Source organism: Stegastes partitus, unplaced genomic scaffold (assembly GCF_000690725.1).
Source record: "Stegastes partitus isolate 25-593 unplaced genomic scaffold, Stegastes_partitus-1.0.2 Scaffold676, whole genome shotgun sequence".
NCBI lineage: Eukaryota > Metazoa > Chordata > Actinopteri > Pomacentridae > Stegastes > Stegastes partitus.
The window spans coordinates 47,641-69,648 of record NW_007578407.1 but is presented as its reverse complement, the minus strand read 5'-3'; the positions used below and the strand labels follow the sequence as shown (position 1 = coordinate 69,648).

At 42.6% G+C, this 22,008-nt stretch overlaps 3 protein-coding genes across 3 annotated transcripts; 2 read left to right on the top strand and 1 right to left on the bottom strand.

The window, feature by feature from the left end:
• The first annotated feature begins 1,211 nt into the window (after nt 1–1,211).
• Nucleotides 1,212–6,130, top strand: LOC103363642 (methyltransferase-like protein 24). Its single transcript, XM_008290473.1, has 5 exons — nt 1,212–1,717; nt 2,592–2,690; nt 3,961–4,097; nt 4,290–4,557; nt 5,103–6,130. The coding sequence occupies exons 1-5, from the start codon at nt 1,358–1,360 to the stop codon at nt 5,406–5,408; spliced, it is 1,170 nt and encodes a 389-aa protein (XP_008288695.1). The 5' UTR covers nt 1,212–1,357; the 3' UTR covers nt 5,409–6,130.
• Nucleotides 6,131–8,038: 1,908 nt separating this feature from the next.
• On the top strand, nt 8,039–18,392 carry wasf2 (WASP family member 2). Its single transcript, XM_008290472.1, has 9 exons — nt 8,039–8,145; nt 9,778–9,941; nt 10,160–10,294; nt 10,517–10,670; nt 11,913–12,030; nt 12,154–12,275; nt 13,670–13,828; nt 14,145–14,629; nt 16,902–18,392. The coding sequence occupies exons 2-9, from the start codon at nt 9,809–9,811 to the stop codon at nt 17,057–17,059; spliced, it is 1,464 nt and encodes a 487-aa protein (XP_008288694.1). The 5' UTR covers nt 8,039–8,145; nt 9,778–9,808; the 3' UTR covers nt 17,060–18,392.
• A 1,086-nt stretch (nt 18,393–19,478) lies between these two features.
• gpr3 (G protein-coupled receptor 3) lies at nt 19,479–20,566 on the bottom strand. Its single transcript, XM_008290471.1, has one exon. The coding sequence runs from the start codon at nt 20,470–20,472 to the stop codon at nt 19,480–19,482; it is 993 nt and encodes a 330-aa protein (XP_008288693.1). The 5' UTR covers nt 20,473–20,566; the 3' UTR covers nt 19,479.
• Nucleotides 20,567–22,008: the final 1,442 nt, after the last annotated feature.

Sequence of the window (22,008 nt, the reverse complement as noted above, 5' to 3'; positions counted from 1 at the left end):
TTGTAGTGACCCTTTACTCTGAGGGGAGCAGGTGAACACAAATCATGCCGACAACAGCATAACAGATCCCCTCACTGTGGGAGTCATCCAGGTTTTTCCTTTAATTTGTCACCTGTGTGTATGTAGTGGAGTATAAGTAGCATCAATTGAAAGGTTAAAGTAAAGGTGCCTTACTCAGAAAGGGAAAAAAGTTTTTTAAAAAATGGAAAAAACAACAAAAACTCCAAACAAGACAAAAACAGTAATTTTTTTGACAACTGGAGCACCAAAAAAGTACCTATCTTCTTAATCTTTAATGAAGGATGATATTATTAATGACAGCAGCAACAATAGCAATATTAGATAGTTGTTTTTTTTTTTTGTTGTACTGTATTTTTAAAACTGAAGACCAATACTTAAAGATATTTTACACTAATGAAAACCCGTTCGTACAACATGTTTGTGCTGAAAACTTTTGCAATATACAAGATATCTCTTATTTGCCAAACAAATCCAAGTGAAATAACAAAACCAGTACTTCATTTTAAAAAATTGAATTACATTTTTTTTTTAAATTATTTTTCACTTGTGGTATAACATTTGACAAATAGAATTACAGCATTAAACTTGAATTTTAAAACCCCATCTATTAAATAGAAAATAATTGTAAAAATGTATTTAACAGCCTTTTTGTGTGGAAAAAAAGTTTTTTAAAGTTTTAAAAGTATGGAAAAGGTGAGACAAGAAGTGATAAATCTGTAAAATATGTTTTTATTTTATATATATATATATATACTTAATAGTGTAGCCTAGTTATGCCAATTTAAGGCAGTCCAACACTGCAACATTTATTACTTATTCCTATATTGGCACTAACAGTAAAATAAAACTTTAAGTGAAGTTTCAGTCACCACTGATGTTACTTTGTTGGAAGAAAAGCAGTCACTCTCCACTATGAAATCATCTTTTTATGCTTAACTTTGTACATTAACATGGCAGTTTTATACTATATAGCATAATATATAATATATAGTTCAGCAGTTTTGGGGCCTGTTTGCTCACTAAAGGATTTTCTTTAAAATCCAATATCTACATATGAGTTACTTCTGGCCCAAATAAAACAGCAGTCAGTGTGTCAACGAGGCCACCGCTGACCGAGGAATGCGCTTCGTCATCACAACTTTCCCCCTGGGGGTAACGACGAGGAGGAGGAGGAGGAGGAGGAAGGAAGGAAGGAAGGAGGAGGGGAGCTCTCAGCTGGGACTTTCCTCGCTGCCCTCCAGAGAGGAAAAAAAAAAAAAAGAAGAAAAAACTTTAATCACATGCAGGGCACCGCGCCGGAGATGATCCCCGGTGCCGCCGCTGCCACGGAGGAGGTATGCGGACCTGTGCGCGGTGGTGGTGGTGGTGGAGCCGCGGGGGTCTGTCCCTGCGCTCGGGAGTCCTGCTCCTTCTAATCCCGCCGCTTCTCCTCGCTCTCCAGCTGCTCGTCGTCGGGTCACGGTTACCTGAAGCCGCTCGGGTGTGGGCGGGGGCGCGGGAGCTGGACGGAGCGGTGGCCTTTTCCGTGATCAGCATCGAGCCGGAGAGGAGAAGTTCGCGCCGAGGAGGGGGAGCGCAGTCCCGGTGGCCGGGAGTGGAGAAGGACGAGGAGGAAGAGGAGGTGGAGGTGGACGATGGAGAGAGGAGGGAGGGGGGACGCGCGTACGAGGATGAAAACGAGATTCAGTCGCGCCAGGTTGGTAATAAAGTTTAACCCGAGTGTTTCTTGCCTCACATATGATCGATATTAACACCTGTAGACTTTGGGTGGATACATTAAAACGCAGCCTTTACCTACAGCAGGCTGCATCTTCAGTTAATTTCACTATAGAGAGAGTATGAGGGGGGCAGATAAAGAGAAAACACCACTCAGATCTTGCATGTTTGCCTCAGGAATGCAGATAATGCAGATTCCCTGCTGCTGTGGTGTCCAGTTTATTCATTACGCTGGGCCAGTTTGCGCACAGCTCTGAATTACTACGGACATGATGGAACAGGTGAGGGCAGGAGGTGAGCAGCGCTGACCCCCAGATCAGACAGAGATGACAGCTGTTCCGCTCTTCTCTCTTTGCCCTTCACTTTCACAGCCTCCATCTGTGTCTGTGTGTAGGTGCATGTGCTCCCCTCCTCACCCCTCCAACCCCTTCCCCTCTCTCCTCACGCCCTCTCTCTCTCTCTCTCTCTCTTTCATGCTCCTTCTCTGTCACTGTCTCTTTATCTGCCCAAGGCTAAAACTCTCTGACTCATTCTCGTGAATCATCAGCCCCCCACCCTCCTCACAGAGGTTGCCATGGTGAACACAGGGTTCATTCGGAGTTAGGATTGTGGGGGGCTTTTATGCGAGAGTGTGTGTGTGTGTTTGCATGTTACAGGGCCTCAGGCAAATATATGTTAACCAGCAGGACTGGGGTCAGCGCCTGTGACCTGCCTCCTCAGCACTCCTACCTGGGGCACTCACTCACATTGCTGTCATTCCAATGCATTATTCAGCTACTTTCCACATTCTCATGGTTAGTATTCCTTGCCATACTATCTACAGTATGTATTGATGTATGCATGCATGTTCCCAGGGAGGGCCCAGAGCGTTGGAGGTGCAGCGGTGGGCGGCAGAGGAGCCGTCCTTCGCAGCAGAGCTCAGTCGTATCATCACATATATCACAAGGCCACAGGTAGGCTGCACAGAAACACTGTAGTGATGCCAAGTAAAAATATCTTACATCAATAGGAAGCTGACAACAACAAATCTTATTCAATCGCAGTGTTTGAAATGTGTGAAGGCACATTAAAGTTCCCAATTATCATAAACATGACCCAACAGAAACTGCTTTTCATGTTTATCTACTGTTGTGGCCCAGTGCAGCTGTGAAATCGTAGTTTTCATACAATATAATGCAGATAGACAGTGAGACAGGTCAATGATTGTAAACTCTACCATTCAAATGTAAAGTTATGTAGGAACTGAACATCCAGTATTACATATAAAGTCTCCAAACTTTCTGGCTTGTGACCCCTCATCACAGATGGAAAATTTACTTTCATTTGAATAATTTTTGAATGCTGGAAAAGCTGAAAGCTGTCCTGTATTTACTAGGGGAACTGCTAAAATTCAAGAGAAGCCAAAAGGGAAACAAAGCAAATTTTAAGCAGGGATTTCTTTTTCCTCTTCTCTATTTTTGTAGCGATGCCCTGTGACTCCTCAGATTTACCCCGTGACCCCTGGAGGAGGTCTCGACCCTTACATTGGGAACCACTGGCTCAATATACATATATAGCGCCCTCCGTGATGGTCTCAGGCCTGCATTCCAGCTCAGATGGGACTTCAAATTTCTGAAGCCAGGAGTTAAATCTTGCCAAGCCTTAACAGCAATCAATAAAAAAAACTTCACTTTTTCAACAACTTCACTTTTACGACTGCAGACTAGCGTGGGGGTTAACATAGCAGTAATATGATCAGTCAGGCGCTGTCAATATGCTGGCAGCAGATTTCTGCCAAATCTGGAGCCAGTAAGGACGTTCAGTTCCAGACTGGAAACTCCCGAGCAAGAGTTAAGACTTACGCAACACCGAGCGCTGGGAACCGGGAGGGAAACTTGCACGTCTACAAAACCTACTATATTGTACTGATGTTTGGTTGATATTCCTTTAATTATTTAATTTCTGCCATGAATTTAAGCCGCTCAGATTTTATTCTTGTAGAACAGCTCCCATCGAATGACTGACAGCTACAAAAATTCACCAGAGAATAATTTGGTTTACTTAAAGACACTTGGAGACATCACTGACTGTCTGAAATGTTCTCACAAATTTCACAAGACAAGCCTTCCAACCACTTCTTCTTTTTTTTCCTCTAACTTCCTCTCTAATAACTCGAAGGCTAATTCTGCATCAGACCTCTGCCCAACCCATCTAATGTGACTCTCTTCGATTGTCCATCCCCAGCTGAACTGCTCCAGGGTTTTATCTCCGGGGCAGGCTCAGGCAACACAGCCCCCTGCAGCTTCAGCCCACTGGCTTCTGTGTGCTGAAGACTGGCTCCTTCCAGCTGCAGACAGATCGTGTGTTGCATACTCCTTCAGGTGTGCCAAAATGTCTGTAGCCATGCGCTTATGTCAGTGCATGTGCTAAGATGCTTAAGCATTCATATCACTGGCGGAGTTGGAATAAACAATGCAATGCATATTTAATCATGCATGCAATAATCTTCAATCCACCTCTGTGCTCCCCTGCTTCTCTGTCTATCTTTTTATGTCTGTCTTTGTCTTCTCTAGTATGGATGGGGGGGATGCAGACTTTCTGAAGACTGTGTCAGGGTTAGGATGCGAAGTCCACACTTTTGATCCCACCAACTCCAATGCATCTGGTGGTCACCTTGGCAACAGTTTGGCGAGTAACCGTGGCGACGGAGGCGTGGTCAGCCAGCACAAGATGTGGCTGGAGTGGCGAGCTCCAAAGAAGCGCAGGCACAAGACGAGAGGCAACCTGGGCAGTGTTTCTCAAACACTGGCAGATATCATGGCAGCTCTGGGACACCACACAGTAAGACACACACACACACACTCACACTCACAGACAGAAATTTAGAGAAACAGTGCCAAACAAACATACCTTAGAGTCTTTTCACCCCAACATACCCAGAAAGCTCTTTTACTTGGACGTTCCCATAGCAACAGGGCTCTGCGCCATCCCCGGCTGCCATGGCAACAATTTAAGTGAGTGAATCACACAATGGCCCAGTTACATCCTGCAGCCACAAGAGGGAACTGCAGACCTGCAGTTTGAGCATGTGTTGGCTGACAGAGTAAGAAGTGCTCCAAGATCCATTTATAAATATTTAATAATGATTTTAATTTGATTTTCAAATATTTGGCAATAGTGATTGGTAAATACAAAGCAGCAGGTCTGACAGAACTTTTGCGATTCTCATCAGTTCTGGCAAACTTTTCTCTCGCAGTAACAATAGAATAGGATGGATGTCTCTTTGAGAACCATTCTCTGATTTCGATGTTGTAAAAGCAGTTTGTAATTGACCTTATTTGTATATCTACAGTAGAATTTCTATTTTCTGTTCTATATTCTCTTAGGTTCACTTCCTTTATGCTGACCTGCTAAGTGCTGAGTGGCGAGTTTTCCAGAACTGGATCGAGGCAGGAACTCTACAGAACGTCCATCATCTGGTTGCCACGGTGCACCTGCAGTGGGCAGGGTTTGAGGTGGGCGGGACTGATGAGGAAGTGCTCCGCTATTGGTTCAGCGTCCTTCAGGGTCTCCAGGCTTCTGGACTCAAGCTGGTCCACAGCTCTGCAGGAGAGGGTCACAGTGTCCTGAAACGGACAGTAACCAACGCTCACAGCTCCTACACCCTCAGCTGGGTCAACACGCAACGCTGATGCTCACACTTTATCTGATTTGATCGATGGTGTCAAACAAAAAGAAGTTCAGGCTCAGAACAGTGGCTGAAGTTTCTCAGAATAATAACTTTTTGTCCTGAGATTTCAGACATACGTGGTTCTTCATCTGACAGCTCCCTCTAGTGGACATGAAAGGATTTGCATTTTTACAATTCCACCATCAGAGGGAAATATTGTAGCGATAATTCTGAAAAACTTGACCAAATATAGAGCAGAAGAAAACCTTGTTGATTAACCTGGGCAGCAGCACAATCATATAATAATTATATTTACAGATTTTACCTCACTTGCAATATATGAAAGCAGCACATGTATATGTAAGGAGCAGCTGGACTGTGGCTAAACTAGTCCTATACACAGAACTGCAGTCTGGCAGGCACCAAAAATACTTTCATGTCTTTTTTAGTTGAACCACAGACCTGCGCTTTCACATGAATCTTAATCCAGCCGTAGCATGAATGTAGATTCAACAAATTATTTATTTGTGTACAGCCCTAAATGCTTTTTTTTATGTGCAATAAATCTTTACATTGAAGAGAAGCTTAGATTGTATTTAGACTTATCGTGCCTACTGTGAAATATGTAGAAATTCTTCCATCATTTGAGCTTTTTTGCTCTTTACTCTGTACTGTATTACAAAGAGGAAAACAATGAAACCATAATGTGCATTAATATAACATTAAATACCAAATAACACCAGAGAATCGATACTTTTTTTTTGTCTGTCTTTGGAGAATCCTGTCATTCCTGGGTCAGGTTTTCTCTTCGGTTATAGACAGCTTTCGGAAATAACTACTACACCACTGTGACCACCGTTTTCTGCCTCTTCCTTTGCGGTTCTTGGTGGATCCACACTGTGTTTTCTTCTTAAGGCTGTAATAGACAGCTGCTTTGCTGATTCCAAGTAATGACTCTCTTGCTGTATCGCTCTTTGTAAAGCACAAAGGCTGACGTCTTCTCTTCATCTCATGCTGAGTGATAGCTTGGATTATCGGGTGACTTTACATATACAGTTAGAGGCACATGAATCGTGGTGTTTCAGAAAAATGCTTTCAGCCACCCAGTGTAAATTAAGAATTTTTCCCTTTCAGTACATCATATTTTTAAACAGTATTTTTTGCATGTACGGAATTATTACAAGATTTTTTTTGATATCTTTCAGAAAATGCTGTAATTATTTAACCAAATCAAATCAAGTTTATTGTCATTTTGCTGCACATACAACAGTAATACAAATGAGATGAGAGAGCGTTTCTTCAGGAGCCGCTAACTAAAAGCAATTAAATAAAGAATGGATTTATTATGCATAACCGCTATGAGAACATTTAAGCAAGTTTATTTATATAGCATCTATTATACACAGAGGTTATTTCAAGTGTTTTACAGGCATCCATCCATCCATCCATCCATCCATCCATCCATTATCTATACACTACTTAATCCTCACTAGGGTCACAGGGGGCTGGAGTCTCTCCCAGTTGACTTAGGGTGAAGGCAGGGGACACCTGGACAGGTTGCCAGTCTATCACAGGGCTACACTTAGAGGTTTTAAAGGCAAATTGAAAAAAAAAAAAAAAAATAAAAAGCACAATGAAAATTAAATGAATGACACTTCAAATAAAGTGCATCTGCATTTATAGAATAATCAAAACTGCCTAAATCTTCTAAGAAAAGAGCAGATGAGAAAAAATAAAAGCATGTAAGAGATGAAGTATACAAAATAATATGTCCAGTTCAAACAAACTAATCAATACAATGCATTACACTGGCATTTGTGGCATTTGGGAGACCTAGTATATGTTACTAGTCTAAAGGAAATAAAATAGGTAATTACTGGTCACTTTTTCGCCTACACACACCTTTAATTCACATGAAATGGAAGCTGGACATACAGTGCATTGTGTTTTTCTATAAACATATTGTATATGCATTTGATTAATGACGCAAAACAACATAAGTGTCTCTACTTAAATGCCTAAGATGATGCATTTGATAGGTAAGTTTATATACGTACATTACTGTGCAGAAATCGTTACTCCATGAAGTTCTTCTCCCTTTTCTTAATTCTATTTACCTCTTGCTCACACAAACAAGGTGGTGGGTGTGCACTTGATTAATGCAGCAAAACAACATAAGTGTCTCTAACAGTGGCTTAAATGCTTAAGATGATTGCAAAACTCAAACAAACATGTCTCACTGTTGTTTGCCACAAGGTCATAGGTTTAAAGTTACCAAATACGTGATTTAATCTTCAGTCGATACATAGTTTATTCCTCTTCCTTGCAGCTTAAGCACTTACAGGACAGTTATTTGTCTGCGTAAGTGCTCCCCTCCACAGTAACGTATTCATGAAGGCCAATGCCAGTCATTCCTCGGACGCGTTCCAACTCGCTGGAGCGCACGCTGGAATGCGACGCTGCCTCCACCCTGCGTTACGCAAATTGCGCACAGATGTTCGCCACTAGTTTGGGTGGAGTTGCGCTTTTTACGTTCAAATTTCCACATCCTGCTCTCGGCTACGGCGAGCGACAGGCGCGGCAGCCAATCAGCTTTGAGGAAGTTGGCCGCTCGACCAATCAGAAGTTGACAATCCCGGGACCTTCGCGAGCTGTTTAGCTCGTCCGCGTACTGTACCGCTCAACATTTCTTGAGAAAATCTTGAGACAGGACGGCTAGCAGGCTGAACAGAGAGAGCCCACAGCTGCCAGGTTTTACGGTAAGTAAACTACTTTTACTCTACGTTGTTTTCATAAAGTGGAGGACGTAAATATACTTTTGTTTGGCTGTTTCTTCGAGATAAGACGCGCCTACAAGTTACTTCCTGCTCTTCTGACAAGGCCGAGATCCCAAGTTACATTTAGCCCGTTTTAGCTAGTGTTGTGCGACCGGTTTTTAGCTACGTTTCAACGAGAAAGTGCCGAGTTTATGAAAAATATTCAACTTTTAAGCAGTAAACCTCAGTAATTTCAGTTTGCCAAACATAGAGCGGTTGGCTGTCACTGCCGAACAAACCAGTGAACACATTACGGTAGCTCCTGTCGTGGATGCAGCTGCTTTCTCGTGGAGAAATTAATAAAGCTCACAGTTTCTGTTTCAACATAACAACGCGCCTGTCAGTCCAAAGAAAGGTGCAGACACTTTTAAAACACACACTTCGTGGAATAAGACTCATACCATGACTTCACCACTTTCCAATGCCTCAGTGTTAACATGAAAAACTTGTAATTAGGCAACCAAAATGGGCAATAGGAAGCACAACAGGCTATACTTACAGAAAGCCAAATTCAGCCTGCACTCTGTTGGTAGCAGGGAGAGTCTGCAGTAAACCCCTGAGCGCCTAATGGGAGTTGTCATTTTCTCAACTTGTTCCATATGGCACTGTGGAGTCACTGCTTTGTGTGAGTGTGCTGACAGTATTACTCCTAGTGTGATCTGTTCAATGTAATTTAGTGTATTTACATTACTGTGCAGAAATCATCACCCCATGAAGTTCTTATCTCTTTTGTTTTGCACATGTAATTCTTGCTCACACAGACAAGGGAGTGGGTGGTGGGTGTTTGCTTCGTGGTGCAAAGCTTTAGTTTTGCTTCTGCTTTAGTTCTGTCTGGTCTTTTTTTTTTTTTTTGCCTCATAAGCATGTGACTTATTTAAGAATAGAAACAAACTCCAACAGCTATTTTCATTCTCAAGTAGTGGGATTCATCATCGCTTGAGTGAGCGTTTAGTTTATAATTTGTTATAAACTAGTAAATAGTGCCGATCAAAAAGTCCCAAGAACCCCAGGCGATGTCTTTTAAATTCTTGTTTTATTGAACAACCTCTTCAAAACCCAAAGAGATTAAATTTGATGAATATATAGAACAGAAAAGGAGTGAATCCTCTCATCTGTGAAGCTCAGACCAGTCGAAGATTGTCACTTTTTGCTAGAAAAGTCACATTTAGCTGTCAGTTCCGTATTATAACGGTTGCAGATTACGTACCAATTACACTCATTGTACTCTCAATTATTTGAACACGACAGTAGGGCTCAACAATTAGTAGATTGCAGATCAAAAATTGCAGTATGGAACGATGCAATTAGCAAATCACAAAGGCTGCGATTTAGGATATAATTTAAGCAGCGCATCTGACCCAGGGTTTAAACTCTTGTGTCCATAGTTTTACAAATTCATGCCATCCTCCTTGTGTGGCTGTCCTCTTGTTGTGATTCTCCATTATGTTTTAAAAAAATCAAATCACAATTGCGACTTTTGTCAAAAAAAAATGCAATTAAATGTTTTCCTCAAATGATTTTGATTTATATTTGTGTGTCTTTGTCTTAAATGACTCACCTGTTCGTCTCCATTAGGGCTGGGCCACCGTACCCACCACACCCCACCATGCCTTTGGTGACGAGGAACATAGAGCCGCGGCATGTGTGTCGCCAGACCATCCCTTCCAACATTCGCAGTGAACTGGAATGTGTCACCAATATCAGCCTGGCTAACATCATCCGCCAGCTCGGCAGCCTCAGTGAGTGACAACTATGAGTGGTTGGGTCTCAATATGTCACTGAAATATGGTGTGAGCTGGTAATGACACGTGGCAAATATGTGTGATGTGCGTGTTTTCAGAGGTTTATGCAAGGTTTTATTTTTATGTGGGTGCAAATTTGCATTTATTGTGCACATGTGAGACAAATGTTTTACACAGTGCAGATTATAAACCCATGTGTGTTTGTGTGTGTGTAGGCAAGTATGCAGAAGATGTGTTTGGGGAGCTTTTCGTCCAGGCTGGAGCATTTGCCATCAGAGTGCACACACTGGGAGAGAGAGTGGATCGTCTGCAGGTTAAAGTCACCCAGCTGGACCCCAAAGAAGAGGAGGGTAAGTGCTGCCACATGGTAATATGACTACACATGTTAGTATGTTCCTATTAGTACTTATTCAGAGTAGTCCATTAGTTTGGAAATGCTTCTGCTGATGGATACTCACTCTGATTAATATTGCAGTAATAATAATAATATTTTCTTAATAATGTAACCTTACCCTACTTAGACACAATAAATATTTAAAAACATTACCTGTCTGTCTGGCTGCTTTGTTCAGTTTCTCTGCAGGCCATCACCACCCGTAAGGCTTTCCGCAGCAGTGTGGCCCAGGACCAGCAGCTGTTCACCAGACCGTCTCTGCCAATGCCTGTACAAGACACCTACACGACCTGTGATCCGCCTCCACCACTCAACCACCTCAGCCAATACCGGTAGGACACATCCAAGGCTCATATTCGTTCACTGCAGGAGAACATGCAAGGAATAATAAGAGCACGTTAAAGCACATGTGCCCCCATGGAAACACACGAGTGATTTATTTTAGTACTGACTGTACATTATTTAAACCCACCTCCAATGCGCATGCTGTCAGTCCTCATTAAGGACTAGGTCTCTAATAGTGCCTGGATTAGCTGTGTGTTTTAATGAGGCTCAGTTGACAAATAAAGATGGGAAAATTAGACAGTTTTGTCCCGAAGACAGATAGGCCACCTTTACAAAATCATCATTATGTTGACTTTTATGGTTGCTGTTGTTTTATTATGAACATGTAGTCCATTTATGTTCTGGTAGATTTAGTTTTTTATGCTGATGATTTTTCCAATCTGCACACTGACACTTAATGCCAAAAATCTGGATAATCAAAATAAATCTGAATGGCTCTGCTTCTGAGTAATTCCTCAAATTGATGGTGGCGCGCATGGACGCAGTGACCCCTTCAGGAGACAGCGAGAGTGAACGTTTAGTGCCTTGCCTATCCCAGACGTGCATTCTGCAAAACTTACTAATTAAATAAAGAAACTCTCTCTCGTCTTGCCTGTACTACTGTGTATGTACAACAAAATGACAATAAACTTAATTTGATTTGAAATGAATCAAAGCAGCACTGACGATACTGAAGGAAAAACCGTAACCATGTATGTCACCACTGTGACTGTAAAGAGTCTGGCTGACACATATCAGTGAGATCTTGACTATACATTGTGCCCGAGGCCTGACATGTCATCGGAAGTATGATTAATGAGAAACCAGAACAGAGAGGGTAGAGGATGAAGTCTGTATGATGGGCAGTCGCGTCAGTGATGAACAGAGTGGGAGTCTTAAGCGTCTGCAGTTCTATTATAACTATATATGCATGTACGCTCACTGTGACAGATGTAAATGTCAGAGTGGTGTTAATTTGACTATGACTGTTATTTCTAGACGATGATTAGTTTGCTCACATTCGCATAAGCTGAATGTGAGAAAAAGACAGCAGCGTGTTGTACTAAAGGCTTCTGTTTGTGCTTATAAGGAACGTATAAGGATGGCTAGTACGTTAACACATAAGACAGATATAAATCTCTCAGCACACATTTAGCATTATGCATTTATGTCTGTGCATACACGACAGCATGACGTGCGACAGAAGCCCTGCTGTAATTATAATGGCTATAAATGGCTATAACCTACAGGGAGGATGGAAGAGAGGCCCTGAAGTTTTACACTGATCCTTCCTACTTCTTTGACCTGTGGAAGGAGAAGATGCTGCAGGACACCAAGGACATCATGAAGGAGAAACGCAAGCACAGAGTGAGACACACAAACATGAATCACAAAGTTAAAACAAGTCAACATTAGTCAGGTCAAATGGAATCATTTAGATGTAATGGCCATCTTACTCTTTCTTTTTTTTATTGTCTTCTTTCTGAGTAGAAAGAGAAGAAAGACCACCTGAACCAACGGACGCTCAATCCTCGGAAGATCAAGACCAGAAAGGAGGAATGGGAGCGGCGTAAGATGGGAGAGGAGTTTGTCGTGCCAAAGAATGAACTGATGTAAGTGGAGAAATACAGTGAAGTGAGGTAAAATCCCTGCAGGTTAATCGAGCATCTGTCCACAGAAACAGTATGCTTTTGTTCAGCAAGGCCTTTTATAACGATGACTTTATAAACTCTCTGTATTTTGCACAGCAGAAGTTCAGAGCAGGCACTCTCAAATTCCAGCCTTCGGTTCTTATCAAACAATCTGTACACAGTGAAATGGGTGGTATGTCCTGTCAGAAAATGTTCTCGGGGGGCTGGGTGTAGTGCTGGCCTTGCTGTCACTGGAAAATTGCAGTAAATAAATGTGTGAGTCATACTAGGTTTCAGCTCGTTTATATTATTGCATTTGACATACAATGGTCACAATAAACTTTTGAAATAAGTTTGAATGATTAAAAAAAAAAAAAGAAAAAAAAAAAGAAGCAATATCAGAAAAACAAACTAATTAGATGGACCTTGACTCCATTGTTGCAGTTATAGTAGAAAATAGGAAGAATATCAAAACAATAAAATAAAAACAAGGAAAAATGGTTAAATATTTACATGTAACAGCAGTTAGTGGCATTCATAACAGTGACAGCAGGCAAAAAGCAAAATAGGAAAACATAAAATTCCCTTTTTTGTCATCGATTTAACACCTTAAAACTCATCTCTGTGTATCAAAATTACATATGTAGATGCTTTTTTTCCTATGAAAATAGTCCCTTCCTGCCTTAAAATGGCTTACATGTAACTGTACTAGCTTCCTCTTTACAATGTGCGGATCTATAAAGTCCCTATCTCTACTCACCCCTCCACCACTAACCGCGGCTCATTTACAACTCTGCTGAAACACTTTAAAACTACTCTACACTATGCAATGACAAGTTAACACACCGGCGTAATACATGTACATGCATTTTCAAACAGGAAATCAATTCTGACAAAGAATCATGAGCAAAGCAACACCCTGCAATTGTTGTTGTTGCAACTGTCATAGGTAGCTTAAAGTGGAAATGCTCCGCCTTTGCTTATTTCTGAAATTGCGTTTTCTAGAAAAAAGAAAAAAAAAATTCCCATACAAATGTTTTGGCAAGACAAGAAACTGGAGCTTCGTCAGAGGGTGTTGATATTTTCTGATGACCTGTTAATATGAAGAACAAACCGTTGTCTTGCCTCTGTGTTAGGTTGCAAGGCTTCTTATGCTTGTCATAGCTATATGAAGCAGTTACCACAAGTTTCACTGTAACTATTGGTGTCAGCTGCTTTAAATACAAACTTTCTCTTAAATGGTTTAATTGTGGATTCTCACAAACAGACACCACATGAGCACTAACTAATTAGTTCATCTCTATGATCAAGTTTCACAAAATTCATGTGAGATATTTTATTTTGGGCTGATAGTGACGTATTTAATTTGCTTAAAGGAATTCCTCTGAGGGTCTGAATGGCAGTATTGGATCTGGGGATGGCTTCAATTCTGAAGGCCTCGACCAGAGTACAGGCTCGTATGCTTACGATCCTGGATCCCCTCTCCCTCCGCCTGGTTCTGATGACTTTCTGCCTCCTCCACCTCCAGACATGGCGTGAGTACTCTAGCAGGATACGTACAAGCCCACACATGCTGCGAGCACAATGCCGCCTCCGTACACATGTCGTCAAAGTACAACCTCACATGTACTGTACAGCTGCCTGTAATTTCTGACACATCCTCTCGAGATTGTGGGGTTCAGACGTAGCTAAGTGGATTATACAGTTACTGTTTGCTTTCAGTTTGTGATTCTGTAATGAATATGTGCTGCTGTGCAGCAGCTGCAGTGGAATTGAGGGTTAATGGAGGGAAGTAAAGGCTGCGTGATGCTACTTAGTTTATCCTCTTATCTTCCACTCCACTACTTACAGGTATAATGATGGACAGTACGGAGCACCAGCCCAGAAGCGTGTCAGCGTCCTGAGTCCAAACCACCCACCTCCAGCTCCCCCCATGGCTTCTCCCCCGCCCAACTCCCGCCCAAACCTTGCCCCTCCCCCTGCCCCTCCTCCTCCACCTCCACCCAATGGTTTTGGGGTTCCCCCACCTCCCCCTGGCTTCGACACCCCACCTTCTCCTCCTCCGCTGTCTTCCTCTCCCACTTCCTATCCCTCCCCACCTGCTCCTCCTCCTCCACCATCTATGCCTGCTGCTGTTCCTCCACCTCCACCATCTATGCCTGCAGGTGGTGGTCCACCGCCTCCTCCTCCTCCTCCACCGCCCCCTGGCCCTCCTCCACCATCCTTTAATAATCCTCGTCCTTCCTCCGGGGCACCCAGCTCTGCTCCCAAACCTGCACCTGCGCCAGAACCTGTCGCTGATGCTCGCAGTGACCTGCTGCAGGCCATCCGACAAGGTAAGACACTAAAGAAACTGGTCAGCATAAACTGGACAGTTGTATTCCTCACTTCTAATTGATTTGATAAAAAGTAGAAAAGGAAAATACACATTATATATTACCAATAATTAGAGTATGCTTTTTAGTGGCTTTTCAACTATAAATCAGATAAATGATTGACTACAAGAATTTTATTGAGTTCTTTAATTACTTGTGATAATATTTTCTTACCATCATTCCCACACACTATAGCAGTTACTAATAGCTGCACATATTTTGTTAACTTGTGTGTAAAATATAGTAATAACACCTGACAGACTGACTTTCACAATGATTTCACTATGTTGGAGATCAGTAAGGAACAGTGTGTTTAAGGGTAATCCAGCGTGTTCGCTCACAAAATGTACTTAAATACAATTGTTAGGTTCTTGCACTCTACATTACTTCTGCATTTGAGGCAAATGTTACTTATAGTTCCTTTAAAAAATAACAAATTTAGCAAATTAAGCTGCCAAACGGTATAAAAAATGGAAACTAAGTTCTACCTTGTGTGTGTTTTCTTGTGACCAGACAAAGTAAGTTGTCAGTGTTTGTGACTGAAAAGCATTTTGTGTATCCTTCAGGTCTGCCACTTGTTTAGGGCATTTCTTTTCTCACAAAACATTTGCAAAGCAGCTCTTAAAAAGATTTTAAAACCCTGTGTTTTTAATATCTGTACTTTTTGCTGATTCATATGTTTCTTGGCAGATGACCACTTACAGCTGACAATAAGAGATTTAGCATGAATGTTTTGGACGGGAAAGTATGTGTATTATTGCCAGATGTTCATGTGTACAGGACATACACATAAAACAGGGATAGTGCAATTAAATAGTTTTTGTTGTAATTATGGAATTTTAAATTCATTTGATGGTGTGAGACACTCGTCGGTTGTAAGTGATGACTTTTTTGTCTTTGCTCTCATGTTGTGCAGTAGTGTAGGGCTCCTCATGTACACAGAGTAGAGCACAGAGTGAAATGGACTTGAGGTCTCTTTGTCCCTGATGACCAAGTCCTCAAACACCTGTTAAACAAGCAGGATATAAACTTGCAGAGATGTGAACTTTTTTCTGGCATTTTGCCTTCGTTTGAACAGAGGACAGGAGTCAGACTGGAAATCTGGGGAGAGACTACAGTTAAGTTATGTTGTGGCCTCTTTTCAGCAAGTTAATGAAAGTCTCCCATTTCCCCAGAGTGTATTGTTCAGTTTTTCAGCTCAAAACACTGCAAAGATAGTTCGTCTCACCTTCTTTCTCTCTGAGTGATCATTGTACAACATCAGAGAGTTCACAGCATGAGTTGTTTTTAACTTGTGGTGAGTTTGTCAGACAATATTGCGTTCGTGATGTAGTGACTGCTGGTTAGCTTGTAGTCTTACTGGGCTGCATTTTGTCTCTTTTTCATATTGTCTGAGAAAGGAAATAATAAAATGTGTAAATGAGAACAACTTTATTGGGAATTTGATGGTACTCATATTTAGTATGTGTGAGCACAGAGAGCAGGAGAGAAGCAAACACATGTAAAAGCTAGCTGAGCTTATGTTGCACTGACATGAAAACACATGAACCCACTCAGTCCTTATTTATTGGTTTTACATCAGTCAGAGCTTTTGTCATCTCTGCAGCTTTATCATTTCTACAGATATTTGACCTGTGGGCATACCATCGAAGCTAATGGCAATGTTAGTAACATTAGCTGTGCAACACTAGCTAATACATTTGTAGCGAATACATTCTTGTGAATAAGAAGATTCTGTCTGATCCTATATTATTTAATTTCTTAAATATACATTTAATAATATAAGATTGTTAAAACTGACCAACCTTACATAGAAAAATATAAAAGAAAAAAAATCTTTGCATTTTAACGTTTTTAACGCGTTAATATTATTAGTCATTGTATTAGCACTTGCCACAACAACAATTATCAGTTTGTCATGAGTGGTCCTAAAATAAAACAATACCGCTACATAGTGCTGATAGTGGCCTGAAACTCTTTGATAATAATTCTCCTTAACCTTTACTTGTAATGAAAGGTTTTTTTTGTGCATGCTGGTGCTACTGAAGTAGAGGAGAGATCCTCCCACTTGCTATTTTCCTGGTTTGCACAAGTGGTTACAGTAATCACAAATTGAAACACTTTGGTTTGAATGACCTTTTGTATATTGATTTTTCACACTGTACTGATGGAATGCTGCTAACAAAAGATTATGTACACACTCATTCTAATCATTAAACTAACTCCCTTTTAGGTTTCAACCTGCGGAAGGTGGAGGCACAGCGGGAACAGGAGAAGAGGGATCACTTTGGCAACGACGTGGCTGCCATCCTGTCACGTCGTATCGCTGTGGAGTGCAGTGACAGCGAGGATGACTCGTCAGAGTTCGATGATGACGAGTGGTCCGATTGATCGCCATCCCTTTTCACCTTCACTACCACCCTTGTGTCTTTCCTCAGCCTTAAACGACGTCTGTTTATTTCCATTCAGATTACATTCTACAAGTCCAAATAGACCAGAGGTCAGTGTGTTTTTGTATGTAAGTCAGCCAGTTTAAGTATGTGTGCACACATATGCACTTGTGACCTATTTCAATTCACATTCCCTGACCCATTTATTTTCATTTAACTAAAATAATTCATATCAGAGGTGCAAAAATACAAAGAGTGTGACTGTGCCTGGTTGTGTCCCGGTTTGCCAATGCTTTCACTGGATGACACACCGCTGTTAGTGATGCAAGAGTGTTATGTGATGTGAAGCACGTCTCTCTGCTGAGTGTGTTCACCTAAACACATCTCCTCTCTGTCCTAGTGTCTGTTAGAATCAGGTCTCCTTCGCTGCAGGCCAAGAGCCTGATTTTATCTGCTGTAGTGCATAATGGCAGCGGATAATGGAGAGGAAATTTGCACACACATACATGCAACCTCGTCTGTTCACAATAGTTGTATGTATTTAGTAGAAAGACACAAGGTGTTAACTGTAAAACCTTCATTCATAGAGTATGTAATATAGATGTAAAGTTTACGTTACATCTTGAATTATATCTACTGAAGATAATTAATTCAATCACTTTAAATCCCTTTTAAAGCACGGTTTTTATCACGTTTTTTTTCCTGCCCTTTTTGTATTCAATCTTCTATTTTTTTCTATGGTTGTCATGGGAACAATCGACTTGTTGTAGCTTATAAACAAACTCATGAATTAATTAATCGGTGTGATAGGGGAGGTGAATCGGCTCAGACACCAAGGGTGTTTGACGAGGTCGCCATACTAAACATATGCAGACTTTTAACACAAATATCAGGATTTATTTTGTAATGTATTTTAGATATACTATGTGTTTCTTCCTGCAATTGTACTTCAAACTTTTCTGGGGTTGAACTAAGTCTGTTCTTTGAATCACTGTGTTCTGGATAGAATCAGGGCACCTTTTGCCTTATCCTGCTGCTCGATAAGTGCCTTTTTTTTTATACTGCATTTCCTTGTCTGTGCATTAATTTGGTTAATCACACTGGTCACTGGTCCTCTTCCAAAAAAATATTAACAGCTGTGATTGATAAAGTCAAATGTAGAACTGACTGATGTTTAGTGTGGACCAAATATTGTCAAGTGCCTTTTTATTTTAAGTCTGCCTGTGTTAAAGCACAATCACACAGCACGCTTAGCCAAAGTTCTGCTTCTCCTGCTTTAAATTTCCAAATGATTATAGTTATTATTTCAATAAAGATAGATGTAATTTCCGTGATTGTTTGAGATTTTTGTGAGAATGTCTGGACAGTGTGTGAGCTGTGATGTCCTAAATATCAGGACTCCTAGTGTGTTAATCCTCAGCAAAAGGCTCCTCATGCTGTATCCATGACTCATCCTCTTTATGTCAGCAGGGGACACCTTTTCACAGTGGCCGCTGCTGACTGTGTAGGGAGTGTGAAAATGAATTGACTGGAGAAAAGTTGAAAAGAAGGAGGAGGAGGAGAGAAAACCTCTTGCATAATCACTGCATCCTCACACCGTGGCTGCTTTGTAGATTTTTTAAAAAATGGTGCAGGGTGGCTGTAATAACGTTGCCGATTGTTTTCACCACCAAATAATTTAGGATACAGGGAAAGGAGCAGCAGCAGTCTGTCTGGCTGAGTTAACAAACGAGGTGGATGGAAAGAGACAAACACTAAAAGCTCCGGCAGCATTGAAGAGAAGAGTGCTGACATCACACAGTAGGAAAAAAAAAAGCATATTTATTATTCATCAGTATAAAATATTCATTCATTTCAAAAAGGTTGTGCAACACGAACATATGGTCAGTACCTTTCAAAGTGCCTTTAACTGTGTGTGCAAAATATATTCTCAAAGATCTAGAACATCGTGTTTTCTCGACTTTCAAGTAAATAAAATTGGGCTTTGGGTCACACATGTAATTACACTGTGATAGGCTTCTATTTAAAACCCACATCTTCCCCTTCGTCTTAAAGTGCCAATACTCATTATTTCCACTTCTGATTAACGTCCCTGTGATTGTTTTATTCTTCCAGTGGAGCTACAGTTGACTGAGGATGAGGCACAAAGTACACGCAGGACAGTACGTTTAATCTTCAGTCTCAAGATCGCAGCCAGCCCGGACAGTTCAGTACATTCTGATTTGCAGAAGGACTTCATCTCTGAAAAGTTCTGCGTGTGTGTATGTGTGAGTGTGTGTGTGGGAGTACGTATTGTATTTGAGACTTCGTGTTCTGGATTTGGATATCAGTCAGTGCAGCTATGTGTGGATCTTGGCACACAAACAGTGATATGTCTGGCATAGTTTCTGTGTTGGTTCAAGTCTGCGGAGGTTTGGCAGTCTACACATCAACAGGGTAGTGTATGTGTGTGCTGTGTGAGTATCTGTGTGGGCAGCAGGCGTGGAGCAGCACCTTGCGAATGTCTTTGTTTCTTAGACTGTAGAGTATGGGGTTGAGCAGGGAGCTGCCTGCTGCTGGCACCAAGGTGGCATAGGTGTACAGAGGAGGGCTGGACGCATCTCCCAGCAGCCCCCACAGCGAGAAAGGCATCCAGCAGCCCACGAACACGCTGAGGACCAGGATCAACCGAGAGAAGCCCCTCCCGCTGCCGTGTTTGGTTGCATATGGTTGGTTGGAAGGGAGGAAGTGCCTCTGGGTGGCGATGGCGTGGGCGTGCCGCCTCGCCACGCGGCAGATCCCGGCGTACAATTGAAGGGTTACCACAACGACCACAAGGAAGCCACCACACAGCAGTGACAGATACGTCCGAGTCAGAGGTCGTGCTACGGAGCAGGAATTTGGCTCCTCCAGACAGTGCCATCCCATCGCCGGTCCCGCCCCAATGACGCCCGCGCCCAGCCAGACCAGCAGCAGGAGGATGGCGGCTCTGCGTCGTGATTGGCTAGAGCCGTAGGTGAGTGCATGGCTCAGAGACAGATACCTGTCCAGGGCGACACCCATGAGGCTACAGAGTGAGGCGGTCAGCGACGTCACCAGCAGTCCCGAGGTCAGCAGCTCTGACCAATCGCTGGGCTCCACGCAGAACAGGAAGAGGAAGTGCAGGATGAGGGCCACACCTGCCAGGAGGTCAGCCAGTCCGAGGCTGGCCAGCAGCAAGAAGACGGGGGCGCGAAGGGACGGGGTGGCCAGGATGGTGGTGACCACGATTGCGTTCTCGGCGGCGATGAGAGTTCCTGAAACACAGAGGGCCACTCCCCAAACCGTGAGAGGGGGCACTTCATATGGAGGTGAGCTGTCCGGCTGGTCCACTGGGAACAAGGGTTCAGCACCTGAGGACTCATCCCAGCCCAGGTCTGAGGTGTTCAGGATCATGGTTGGTCACACAAACACAATCTAGTAGAAAGAGAGAGAGAAAAAAAAACAGAAATATGTTAACATTGTCTCTGATGAGTCATTTCCAGTTGTCCATTAAACAGCCTTCTGTACCAGAAGCTGTGGTTTGAGGCTGCTGGATGCCGGATGTGGCACCAGGCCGAGAAGAAGAGCACTTAATCTAATCAATTTGATTCAACTGAGCTATAAAAAATCCATACTTTCACTATCAGAGCAGCAAGTGGTGTTAGTGAAGCTTTCTTGCTCTCATCATTTGTGATATTAAATGACACTATTGTAGAGTAGAGAAGCTGGACCCTTTGACTATCATGTTTCATACACTAGTGCTGCTGGTTTCTGAAGTGTCAGTGACGCCACAGCCTGTAGTCTTACGGGAAGTCACGCACATTACAGCCTCAATCAATATGAAGGCTCAATACAATTTGTTAGAAAGAGTGGCACTGATGTAACATTAAGCAGCTGGGAATCTGAGTTCACTTTTACATCAATCCTGCCAGCTACAACCTGAGGTTTCCCCCTTGTTAATGTCAAAATGTGGTGCTCAACAAGAGGGACACACTGTGTAAGCCTCTCACACATTCTGCTGCACAGCTGCATATTTTTAGCCTGCCTTTTTTTTTTTTTAAGGGCTGCTTAAGGAATTTGCCTCAGATGCTTGTGCTCTCTGGTATCTTATCTGCTTGTCTTGTTCTCTGTCAAAATGTAAGCTACTGCATGTCCTGCAAAGAAATCCTACCAGTGATTAATTAATGCTTTTTTCCCCCCTTGCTCACACAGGAGGAATCTTTCATCCCCTCCCTCCTCCTCCCTCTCCAATCCCAGAGTGAGGAGGTATATCCCCCCTCCTGGTGCGGTGGACCCTGTTGTATAACACAATTGCGGGTTCACTGCACCACAGAGGATGTCCCCAACACATGCACGCACACGCACACGTCGCACATTCATCCATACATATGAATCATTCTGCTTACCTTATTATTAACACCAGTCAATCCTTGGCGAGCGCTGAGCAGATTGGTGGTCTTTCAATATAAGATCCAGGAAGATGATGGAGATTAGGTGATGTTGTCCGCTGTTAGGTTTGGCACCAGTTAAAATGAGGACAGTCCCAGTGAAAGACGCAGCTCCGCTCTTTATCGAAGTTGTGCCAAACTCTTACTTGGCGTCGCTCGCATCTCTTCTCCTTCTTCTCCTTCTTCTCCAATCTCTCCGGAGCGCGTATGGGAGGCAGAATGGATGCTCCTGCGCGCGGACTCGTCCACAAGAGAGGCTGCCTGACGTCAGCGCCTGGGAGGCTCGACCAATCAGGAGCCGGCGTTGATGGACGCGGGGAGAACAAGGGGAGGGGGATGTATGGGGAGTAATTTCATTCAGAAAAATGCGGCATCTCAGTCGCCCCTCCCACTGCGGTTCACTCCGGCTCTCATTTCTCGTAAATAATCACCGATGCCCCGCTTCAACACACACACACACACACACACACACACACACACACACACACACACACACACACAC

What these genes read in the sequence shown, in the direction of transcription:
- LOC103363642 (XM_008290473.1), top strand. Translation starts at nt 1,358, where the DNA reads ATGCGGACCTGTGCGCGGTGGTGGTGGTGGTGGAGCCGCGGGGGTCTG. An exon ending in ACGAGATTCAGTCGCGCCAG is followed by an intron (nt 1,718 to 2,591) that starts GTTGGTAATAAA and finishes GCATGTTCCCAG; the next exon opens with GGAGGGCCCAGAGCGTTGGA. An exon ending in CATATATCACAAGGCCACAG is followed by an intron (nt 2,691 to 3,960) that starts GTAGGCTGCACA and finishes GTCCATCCCCAG; the next exon opens with CTGAACTGCTCCAGGGTTTT.
- wasf2 (XM_008290472.1), top strand. Translation starts at nt 9,809, where the DNA reads ATGCCTTTGGTGACGAGGAACATAGAGCCGCGGCATGTGTGTCGCCAG. An exon ending in CCGCCAGCTCGGCAGCCTCA is followed by an intron (nt 9,942 to 10,159) that starts GTGAGTGACAAC and finishes GTGTGTGTGTAG; the next exon opens with GCAAGTATGCAGAAGATGTG. An exon ending in GCTGCAGGCCATCCGACAAG is followed by an intron (nt 14,630 to 16,901) that starts GTAAGACACTAA and finishes ACTCCCTTTTAG; the next exon opens with GTTTCAACCTGCGGAAGGTG.
- gpr3 (XM_008290471.1), bottom strand. Translation starts at nt 20,472, where the DNA reads ATGATCCTGAACACCTCAGACCTGGGCTGGGATGAGTCCTCAGGTGCT.